At 42.0% G+C, this 12,011-nt stretch overlaps 1 protein-coding gene across 1 annotated transcript; it reads left to right on the top strand.

Annotated features, from left to right (window-relative positions):
- The first annotated feature begins 751 nt into the window (after window positions 1-751).
- On the top strand, window positions 752-8,093 carry LYSMD3 (LysM domain containing 3). The gene is made up of 3 exons (XM_073344459.2): window positions 752-871; window positions 1,158-1,428; window positions 3,718-8,093. Exons 1-3 carry the CDS (start codon window positions 846-848, stop codon window positions 4,381-4,383), a joined length of 963 nt encoding a protein of 320 aa, XP_073200560.1. The 5' UTR covers window positions 752-845; the 3' UTR covers window positions 4,384-8,093.
- The last annotated feature ends 3,918 nt before the right edge of the window (window positions 8,094-12,011 follow it).

Here is a 12,011-nt window from a genome sequence, read left to right as displayed (position 1 = left end):
TGAAATATATCCAACAGCTCAGGGAGGTTTTATTCCCCTTTTCTCACCTGTAATAAACTGGTTGGTCGGCTCGATGCCCTCTATCTTCACCCCTGCAATCCAGGTCTGGGAAAGGGGAGAAGAGCCCCAGGATCTGCCTCCCATTTCAGACCCGGAAGGGGATGTGGAGAAGCACTAGAACTGCAGAAGGAGTCGGAGAGCAGTGAGGGCCAAAGCGTCACTGGCCGGCGTTGTACAATTCCCGGCTGGGCAGACCTGGGGCACCAGGTTAACTCATTCGAATTGTTCAGGGCCGGGTTCAGGCTGGGGACTCCGCCCCACCCAGCAGCATTTTATAGCGTGGGCACAACTCTGCAGTTTGATCTCGGGTCCAAGCAGCGTGTCTGCTTTGGGGCCAAAATCACCCACCCCGACTGGTGTCCCTTGCAAACCCCCGGGATCCTGGGGCCAGTCTCGTGATCTTTAGACGCTCGGAGCGGGCACCGCTGCCAGGCGCCCTGCCCCAGCGCTTGGCTCGGGGAACCCAGGCACCCCACCCCCTCGGCCGGGTCGGCCCCCGGGGACACGCCTGTTCCACAGCCCTGGCCCCGGTGGCGGCTGCGCTCGGTGTACGGCCCTCGCACCGTGTCTATAGGGGGCGGGCCGCAGCGAACAGCTCCCGCGGCCCAGGGCCCAGTCCACCCCAGTTCTACAGCGTCCCTTACTCAATGCGCATGCGCGGAAGGCTTCTTTACGCGCGCGCGGGGGCGGGGCCGGGGGCGGGGTCGCTTTGCGGACGTGGCGGCTGCCACAGGCCGCCCCGCGCGGAAGGAACCGGTGAGCGGCGGTCGCCCGCCGCCATTGCCATGAAGAGTTCCTGGGGGAGCGGCAGGTAGGTGCTGCCTCGCCCTGGCCCTGCTTCTCCCCGCGGAGAGGGACCGGCACGGCCGCCCTGAGCCCCCGCGACCCCTGGCATCGGCGGCGGTGGGGGGACCGGGTACCAGCTCGCCTCGGCAGAGCCTCCGCCCGTCCCCAGTGTAACGCCACATGTGCAGCGCCGTGCGCAGGCCTCTGCTGCTGATTGGGCGCCGGGAACCAGCGCAGCGGGTGGCGAGGGGCGCTGGGCGCGGTTGAAGGCTTTGCCCCGGGTGGCAGGTGTTTCTCTGTTGTCGTTAGAGGCGTCCCGAGAGAATGGCCGGGAGGAGCCAGCCCCCGGCCGGAGCCCTGCCCGCCGCGGGCGGCAGCCGCGCCTACCCGTTTGGAAACGGCCTCCAGGCGGACGGCGAGGCGCAGGAGGAGGACGGGGAGGTGTCCGAGCTGCGCCCAAGAGGGAGGGAGAAGGTGCGACGAAGCACCTCGCGAGACCGTCTGGATGATATTGTGCTACTAACGAAGGACATCCAGGAAGGCGAGACGTTAAACGCGATAGCGCTGCAGTATTGTTGCTCGGTAAGTCTGGTGTACAGAGCGGTTCCCAGCGCGGTTCGTCATTTTGCCCACGAGCCGCTCAGGCCCAGCGGGACGTGTAGAGTGTTCCCTACAGAAACTACACAACAGGAATGCTAAGATGCATGAGTATTTAAGCCCCCCGAAAGCAAGAAATACCCAAGCGAAGGCTGACAAGGTGGGCGAGGTAATATCTTGATCGGACAACTTCTGTTGGTGAGAGAGACAAGCTTTTGAGCCATACAGAGCTCCTCTTTGGACCTGGAAAAGGTACTCGGAGTGAATGACTAAAGAAATGCTACAAAATATTAGTATATGCCTTACGAAAAAAGGCTTTAATGTTTTAAACTATTGGCTTGGCTATAATCTTGAATGTATGTAGAGTAGCACTTTTCATCCAAATAGAACCTAGAATGATTAAAAACTTTACTGTGTGTAAAATATGCTGACACTGCACATCTCTGAACTGTAGCTCCCTCTGGGTTAATATATGATAACTCTTCAACAGCACATAAGACTACAACAAAAGGACTTAATGTTGTAAGGCGTGTATTGTCGTCACATTTTCATTCCAAATCTTCATACCACATTTTACAGATTTTATTCTTGAAAGCATTTCCCGGATGTTATGCATTTTGGGGAAAAGTGTGGTGTGTCTGAGAGACAATGTGCAGCTGCATCTTAAGTCTGTAGGACAGTGCATAGCCACAAGTGGGCAGACTTGTAATAGAACAGCCTGCATGGAGATGTTTCTTGATTTGGATGCCTGACAGTATAACAGCAGTGCTCACTAAAAGTTTTCGTATGGTACTTTAATTTTTTAGAAAGAAAAATAAAGAGAAAATAAGTAACTTGCTCTCCAGGACTCTGAAATTCTGAAGACTAGCCATAATGGGTATTAGCTCCTAGTGAGGTTATTTACATGTGCTATTTGGCCAGACATCGCTAACCTCCCTCCCTATGCACCTTAGGAGGGCCAAGAGAACACTCTTCTTACATGCGCCTTAGGGTGCTGCCAACTTTGCAACATTTCCAGTTTTAGGATTTTAACTTGCATGAGTAGTGTTTAGCTTCTTGGCAGTCTTGCGTAATCTACTAGTATTGAGCCAAGGGCTTCTGCAGAGCTCTTGCCTCAGCTAAGGTGAACCTTCAGTACATTTCTCACTTTGTAGTTAAACTAGCTGTACATGTGTGGTAGTATAGCCTTCTTGACCAGAGTAGTGAGAAACTTGCACAAAATCTGAGCTACATTTGCTCATGCAGCTTTCAAAAGCTCGTAACTTGGTCAATAAAAAACAATTTTCTAGAGAATGCTCAGGGGTGTTTTTTTCATGCAAAATGTAAACATTCAACTCTCTAGCCATTTTGACTGTAAAGCAATTATAAAAAAACTCAGTGAGTGAAACAGAAGCCTTATTTATTTGTTCTCAAATGTTTTGCTCCTGTTCTCGGGGGTGTGGGATTGGTGGGGAGGGAAGAGAGCTTGTCTGCAGAGACCAAATCTGAGGAACTTTCATCTTGTAAGATGAAAAGTTTAAAAAAGTTAAGTATCTGAACACTTGTTTTAACTGAAATCTATTTTTTTTAACTACCCCTTTAACCATTTTATTTCCTCTCCCTCCCTTCACAAGCTTACTTTTTTGTAGCTGTCTTGGACTATTTTTTGTGAGAGTTAATAAGCGGAGCTCTTAAATCTGTAGGAAACCCTGCCCTTTCTCAAAGAGAGAGGGGGCATAGGAAGACAATGCCCTGAATTATGCCTATTGCTGCACTTGGCAATACAGAGGCAGAGAAGAAAGAACTATACTAGGTGAATTAGGGTGATTTTGTAAAGTAGGAGAACTTCTATCTACCTAGATGTTCTAGAATAACCAAACCACATTTTACAGTAATAGTATGTCTGTTTGCAAAACACTTCATAAACTAATGGTCGTCATTTCTTTGAAAGGGAGGAGTATTATTTCCATTTTTATAAATAGTTAATGAGATAAGGCTGAGTGACTTTTTTTCCCCAAGTTCAGAGGGAGTCAAAGTGATTATTTGCATTAGAATACAGTTCCCGCCTTCCAGTCTATACTTCAGTTCTTGTCTGTTTCAAAAATTTTGTTTGTATTTGGAACTTTGATTCTCTGTCTTGCATCAAAATATTTTTGATTGGGTTCCATTTATAATGTGGAATTTCCCCTTTTAGGGGGTGTACACTGTCACTGAGGGTGGCTAGAACTCTTCTTCAGGTTTATTAAACCTGTTCATGTTTAAACTACATTGCTTTATTTATTTATTGTTCTTCAGGTTGCAGACATCAAGAGGATTAATAATCTTATCACTGACCAGGATTTTTTTGCACTCAGATCTATCAAAATTCCAGTGAAGAAGTTCAGTTTATTGACTGAAACTCATTGCTCTCCAAAAGTCAAGCAAGTTTCAAGATCCTTATCTTCTACTCAGTTTTCCCCAGAATTCCAAGAAACATCACCAACTTCTGATTCATTTTCCTGTAATGAGACTGTTGGCAACTTCTTGAAAGAAGTGGATCGCGATATAGAACAAATAGTAAAGTGTAACGATACAAAGAGAGAGAATCTTAATGAAGTTGTTTCTGCCTTATCTGCACAGCAGATATGCTTTGAACCTGATGCTAAAACCAAAAAGCGGAAAGATCCCTATTATGGAGCAGACTGGGGCATAGGATGGTGGACAGCAGTGGTGATAATGTTGGTGATTGGTATAATAACTCCAGTTTTTTATCTCTTATATTATGAGGTTTTAGTGAAAGTGGATGTTAGTCACCATTCTACAATGGAATCTGCCCACTCACTAGTCACAGCACCATCGCAACAAAAACAAATTGAAAATGGAATAAATCCAGCCAACATCATGAATGTTGAGAGTGAGGAAGAGCTTCAGCATTATAATGGAAAGTCCCAGGAGACTGTTGTTCATAGACATATGACATAACTTTCAGACGAAGAGAGAAACAGAGAATGCAAAATGCATTTGGAGTGCAAAGAATAGATATGACTGATGTATACATTCCTTCTTTTGGGGCAGTATTAAAGTACAAGGATGCTTTGCTTCCTTTATTTAAATAGTTGTGAGAACCTGCCACATTTACATAGGAGATAATCCTTCTGTGGGTCATTTAAACTGTCAAGCACGTTAACAGGTGACATTACCAGGTTTAATGTGAGATTGTCATGGTATAAATATGTATGTAAACAGGTGTTTTTTGAAAGGCTTTGCACTTTTTTCTATTTAAATATAACCTGGTTTTGGTTTGGTTTGTTTTTAATTAACAATTGCTGTTAAGGTGCAGTTCTGACAAACATGAGATAAATGAGTACAATTGACTATAATTTGCTATCTGAAAGCATCTGCTTCAGCATGTTTAATTTAAAATAAATATAGTTTCATGCTTTATTTATAATATATTTAATGGCACATGCTAGAGAGGCTATCTTAATATCCCAGTGTATTGCTATCAACTGAAGAGATCTACTTCCCGCTTCATAATATATACCACAATACATATTTAGTGTATGGCTGGTGTAAATTCTGTGTATAAAACCTTTTCCATATATAAAGTTCAAACCACTTTTTTCCTTAGATCAGTGTGAGACTTCCTGAAGGGAAAATGAATATGTTGGGCTGAGAGCTACTGTGGACTAACTAGAAAGATATACTACATTCAGTTTCGTAGGCTGATAGAGCACTGCTTATGTTGAACCTTTTTTTTGCACTATGACTACTGCCTTACGTAACAGACATCAAGTGGTGAGATTGCAAAGACATTTCATAGAAGGTGGTGAGCTTTTCACCATCAGTGCACAACCAAACAGTTCATTAAATTCCTCCTTTTTGAGTATAAGCAAATTTACTGAAGTAAGGCCCAGTGTTCAGGCTGGGTCTCGTTTTCTGCCTGCGCTCCAGTCAGTAGACTCATAAGCACTCTTTTTAAATGTACTTCAGAAGCTTGCTTGAGGTCACTTTGTGTATAAGTAGGCTATGCTCTGATGCCTAAACACAATCCAGTTGTTGAGACAGAAGTCTTTGTCCTGTGTAATAATTAGCTGCTTAAATTTGAAGAAACTAGAAATTGGCTAAATAACATGTCGTTTTCTGTTCAACTACTTGTATGGCAAAACAATCCAAGAGGTTTAGCATTTCCTTCAATGACTCCTTACCTTTTTTGTATTATTAAGGAAATGTCACTCTCCTAGTTACATCTTACAGTGCAAAAAGCTGGTTTTCCTCAGTTGAAACAGCTGGTGGTTTCAGGTGTCTTGAGTGGACGAATATGGTAGTCTGTAGGAGGGCTTCAGACACACCAATCTTTTCTGACTCACTCCCACAACACTTCAGAGGGAAACCCTGTGGCATCTAGCAGAGAAATTTGGCCTGCAGTGAGGGTGCAGCTACTGGCAGTGCCTTACTGCACCCATGATCCTTGTCAGCCATTCTTGTGCTCTTAAATTTCTTCCCCTGAAGAGGGCTGGTCCCTGCATTTAGCAGTCACCTAAATTTTTCCTAAGAAAGTTACAGTAGAGAAGAGGGAAATGAGTTTTGAACTTACTAATTTTTCTTTAAAGAGGAAAGGAGAGGTATTCCTTTATGGAGATTTATTAAAAATTGAATTAAGATAGTGCTTAAACTTACACTAAATCCCATCATATTTCCTCCCTGAAGCAAGGTTCTCACTGTTACCCTCCACTCATAATTATTTCACCATATGAATAAATGGATAGACTTTGGGAGCAAAAGAGACTTGAGTGAAAAATACTTCCCTTCAATGTTTTGTATTTAAACAGCATCTTGACCAAGTGTACAGTATAAATAAGTGATTCTGAGAAATGGACATATTTTTAAGAGATGCAGTACTTATAAACACTTTTTCTCATGTTTGAGGAATCTGATGTCTTACAGATTTTAAGGAGGGCAAATAGAGCCTCTTGTTAAATGAGGCAAACGTGGTTCACTGACTATTTTTATTTAGAAATTATAAAACTTGAGAAAACAAAAATTGCATTTTAAGGCTCAAGTGGTCTAAAATTTGATGGTAGGTGGAAGTACACTTGGGGCTATTTTGAATTGTTAAAGTGGCAGCTCTCAGAAGAATTTGATCATGCAAAATTTCTTCCAGAGAGGACCAAACTAGCTATACAAGTAGAAATTATTTAATATTTGTTTTAGAAATAGTTACAAAAACTCTTGTTACAAACATAATAGCAGCTTTGCTTCTATGGTCAAAACATTAAACAGCTAGTTGTAGTTTAGAAACAGTTGAGATCGCTTTAATCTAGGATTTCAACATTACTTTTAAGGTACCTTAATAGAAATCATATCTATGTAGGATCTGGAACTCTTTAAGCATAGAATACAATTCTGTGCTCTGAACAAACTTAGGCTTGCTCTTTTTGCTTGCCTTAACTAGCCTCTTGTCTACTGTGTCAATGATTAGTTTTGGAACTACAAAATGTTAATTCTTTATAGTGTCAGAGATTGGTCCTTTCATCACAATAAAAGGCCCAGAAGAATTATTAACAACATGAAACCAGCTTGTTTGGGATTTTCAAAAGATACATTGCATACTAGTTATTTTCTGTAAGTGTGACTCATTGCATACACACATGAGCAGCCAAAAGAAAATACTAAATTATTAAAATTTTGGTAATAAATTATAAGGGTCAGACTTGGTCATACCTTGAATTAGAATCTGAAAGGGTTCTATACTGTTAAAATACAAGTAAAGAGACGTTGCTACTTATGTTGCTCTGTGGCATTGTATACTGAGAGCCTTTGTTTATTTACATCTCACATAAAATAAAACAACCCACAAGTTTGAGTTAAGGTCTGAGAAGACTTGTGGCTTATTGTCAATGAGTTCTTCCTTTTATAAAAAAAAAAAAAAAAAAAAAAGTGTGCTGCAGCAGAGGTATAAACCTTACCTTTTAAAGTTGGTTTTGAAAAAATACTTAAGAAAAAACTTCTTGTTTTGAGCAACATTCAGTTGGCTTATATAACAACATTTTTAAGACCAGAAAGTTAATTTTATCAGAGTTTGACACAGGTTTCCCTTGAATATGGGACTTCTGTTAGTATTAAAGGGAGTTGCCTGCATTAATTTCAGTTTGCTTCTCTGTGGGTGGTGGTGTTCTGTTGCAATTGTACTATGTTTTCCAAACTACTATGGCAGATACTGCAGTATCAACTGTAGCAGTGAATAACTATCTGGTTGCTCTTTGTGATATAGATTCACACTTAATAGTTAGAAGTGAAGTGGTAAAGCCAGACTCCTGTCAAAGCTGTTTTAACAGGGAAGTTGGAATTGGGGGAAAAAATTTATTACACAGTGAATTCAAGTGAAAAATCATGCTTTAGATTAAATACAAAACATTGTTTGCTCAGGAAGTCAATTTTTAATCTAAGTGCATATTGCACTTTGGCACATATGTAAATGCTTTATTTAAATCTGATATATTTTGGAGTACACTACCACAAATGGTCTTTGTATAACAAAGTATTTTATACAGGACAAAATGTAATTAGATGTGAAATAATGCGGTGCTGAAGATGTAAGCCTCTTATTAAACCTTTTGTTCCTTTCACTTGCTTCATAGTTTTGGGAGAGCTCTGAGCATTCTAATAAAATATTTTTGTCTGCAGCGAAATGTGAACTTGACAGTATGTTCTTGTCCCTGCATCTACTTTCCTGAGGAAGTTGCACACTTGTCTCTCAGGCTGATATTGGTTAACCTATGTACAACCTCAAACTAAATTCCTTAGGCTGGTGAATATCTCTGTTTATATATTGTGTAGAGCTCAGTAGAATATTTACATCTAATATGTATTATGACATTACAGTATGGTTATTCACCTCCTATTGCAGGGTTTCTCAAATTGGGGGTCGAGACCCCTCTGAGTGTCTCAAGGTTATTACATAGTGGGTTGCGAGGTGTCAGCCTCCACCCCAAACCCAGCTTTTCATCCAGCATTTATAATGGTGTTAAATATAAATTAAAAACCCTTTTTAAATATAAGGGGGGTTGCACTCAGAGGCTTGCTACTGGAAAGGGGTCACCAGTACAAAAGTTTAAGAATCACTGCCCTATGAGTAGACTCTCAATTTCAGATAAATGACTACCCTTGACCTAGTTTGGATGTTCTAAAAACCATTAGCTTCATGAGGTGAGTGAAGCAGTTATAAAAAATAAGCCCAAGAAAAGTAACCCAGTTATTAGTGAAGCTATTTTTCAGATGCCAACATTTTCACAGGCTGGCAAAACTACGTTTCCAATGGTATACCATACTAGGTTCGCCTGCCACTGTCCTAGGAATTTGCAGCTGAAATCCCATTTTACTTTGTAAAATTGTTCTCCAGAGTCAGAAGTTTTCTCAAACCCAAGTAAACAATGTTTTGTTCACTGTGCTAACATGGGGGAATATTAACTATATATAGTTAAAGGGACAGTGCCAATTTGGAATGCTATCTTAAAAGTAGTTCCATGTTTCATTCAGACCCTGAACAGTATAGTTCAACTCTATCATCTTCATCTTTCCCTATAAGAGGTAGACTTTCACAGGCATGCTGCTCAGTTCAATTCTTGTAGCAGACCCTGTTCAATAGAGAGAACAATATAACTTTACCAAGCTTTATTCTTAAAGGGCTGTGCTAAGGTATGGTCATGCCTGCAGTGGTTAGCTGCATGGTTATCCGTATTCACTACCAGCCATGGTAGCTGCTATAGCCATAACAGCCACATTTCTCTATGGAGGGGTAATGCAACATCTCCCCCCACCAGTTGTTCAGGGATGGAATGGAAGGAGGTCTGTCTAAAGGGAAAGCCATAAATAGCTCCAGAATCACCTGAGTACATGTGGTACAATGTACAGATGGTAAAGCTACCACTAAGTTATTGGTGCCTTGTCACTGAAAGGCAGCCTTGGGTTCAAGGCTTGACTACAGACAAAAAATGGTAACGAGGGTATCCTCAAACTTAAATTGGCTAACACAACACCCTTGATCCACACAACCATATTGTTTTCAGTAAACTACATAAGCAAATTCTCCAAGTCACTGAGATCTGGGCCGTGTGTGTGTGTGTGTATGGGAGATATTTGTCTGTAACATTACACCTCATCTTTCTCCACATTCTAGAGACATACTTATAAATGCAGTTTAAGTTCTATTTCCTGTGTGTCTTCATGTTGATTGACACTAGAATGATTCCTGGCTTCTGGCAGAGTCTGGAATTGTTAGGAAATAGCTTCAGTGTTCATGGTGATGTGAGAGAGACAATGGTGTTGAAGAGTACCTCAGCGACCTCTACTGATGACCCCATTCCTGTACATTCAGGCCCTCAAATACTCTTCTCCTATTCTGCTCCTGGTACAGTAAACTCCAAGCACAAGACAACTTACCCTGAGCTGGGTTCAGCTAAAGTCTACGGGCTTGATCTAGTAATTAGTGGATTAGGTTCTATAGCCTATGGAGGAGATCAGACTAAATCATAATGGTCCCTTCTGGTCTTAATTGTCCATGGAGATGGGGGAACCTATCTGGATAAATATGAATTGATGTCCCAAACATCAAAAAAGACAGCTGAAGAAACTCAGCTGCTGCCTCTTGAAACCATGCCCTGCTCTTTGTCTTGACTAACCATAATTTTTTTGGTGGAAAGTCATTTCTGAACACGTTAAATCTTACTGCCTCGCGTTGGACAATGAAATAAGGTGGTTTGTCTCTCCCTTTATATTTGTATACTCTTTCTTCTGATTGCATTGTATCTCACTATTTCCTTATTCTGTGATCTTTGACTGCATTTGATAAAATCCTGCCTTCCTTTTTCACATTTCACCTAAGGAAGCAGTTGTTGGCACAATGGTTCTATAAGTCTACTTTATAGAATCATAGAACTGGAAGGGATCTTAAGAGGTCATCTAGTCCAGACCCCTGCACTCATGGCAGGACTGAGTATTATCTAGACCAGAGATTGGCAACCTTTGGCATATGGTGCATCAGGGAAATCTGCTGACGGACCAGGACGGTTTGTTTACCTGCAGCGTCTGCAGGTTCGGCCGATCGCAGCTCCCACTGGTCGTGGTTCGCCGTTCCAGGCCAATGGGGGCTGCAGGAAGCAGAAACGAGCACATCCCTCGGCCCATGCTAATTCCCGCAGCCCCCACTGGCCTGGAACGGCAAACCGCGACCAGTGGGAGCTGCGATCAGCCAAACCTGCAGACTCTGCAGGTAAACAAACTGTCCTGGCCTGCCAGCACATTTCCCTGGCAGGTTGTGTGCCAAAGGTTGCTGATCTAGACCATCCCTGACAGGTGTTTGTCTCACCTGCTCTTAAAAAAAACTCCAATGGTGGAGATTCCACAACCTCCCTGGGAAATTTGTTCCAGTACTTACCCACCCTGACAGGAAATTTTTCCTAATGTCCAACCTTAACCACCTTTGCTGCAATTTAAGACCATTGCTTCTTGTCCTATCCTCAAAGGTTAAGGAGAACAATTTTTCTCCTTCCTCTTTGTAACAACCTTTTATATATTTGAAAACTGTTATGTCCCCTCTCAGTCTTCTCTTCTCCAGACTAAACAAACCCAATTTTTTCAGTCTTCCCTCATAGGTCATTTTTGTTCCTCTTCTCTGGACTTTATCCAGGTTGTCCACAACTTTTCTGAAATGTGGCACCCAGAACTGGACACACTACTCCAGTTGAGGCCTAATCAGCAGAGTAAAGCAGAAGAATTACTTCTTGTGTCTTGCTTACAACACTCCTGTTAATACGTTCCAGAATGATGTTTGCGTTTTTTACAAGTGTTACACTGTTCACTCTCATTCAGGTTGTGATCCACTATGACCCTGAGATCCCTTTGTGTAGAACTCCTTCCCAGGCAGTCATTTCCCATTTTGTATGTGTGTAACTGATTGTTCCTTGGTAATAGGAGCATTTTGCATTTGTCTTTATTGAATTTCATCCTCTTTACTTCAGACCATTTCTCAAGATCATTTTGAATTTTAATCCTATTCTTGCACTTGCAACCCCTCCCAGCTTGGTATCATTTGCAAACTTTAAGTGTACTCTCTATGCCATTACCTAAATCACTGATGAAGATATTGAACAGAACCAATCCCAGAAATGATCCCTGTGGGACCCCACTCAATATGCCCTTCCAGCTTGACTGTGAACCACTGATGATTATACTCTAGGAAGTTTTCCAACTAGTTATGCACCACCTTATAGTAGCTCCATGTACGTTGTATTTCTCTAGTTTATTAGGATCAGCTGCAGCTACCCGTTGCTCTGCCTGATGCAAGCAGAACCTCTGGAGTGTTCAAAAAATGGTGACTTTATTATGTCATCCGCTCAGCTTCTCTCTTCCTGAGTTGGAGCAGGAGCCCACATGCAAGGATGGGCAGAGAAATAACTGGACATGCCATGGCCATGTAGAGGCAGCCTATTTGCATAAATGCAGTTTGGGTGCACACCATACTATAAAAAAATTTAAAACCCACAAACTTTAGTCCTAAACTCTTCATTATTAGTTATAAAAAAATTAACTTCAACACAAAGTCCTAATTA

Source organism: Lepidochelys kempii, chromosome 5 (assembly GCF_965140285.1).
Source record: "Lepidochelys kempii isolate rLepKem1 chromosome 5, rLepKem1.hap1, whole genome shotgun sequence".
Lineage (NCBI taxonomy): Eukaryota > Metazoa > Chordata > Testudines > Cheloniidae > Lepidochelys > Lepidochelys kempii.
Note: the sequence above shows the minus strand (reverse complement) of the source record. Positions and strands in the feature narration are given on the sequence as shown.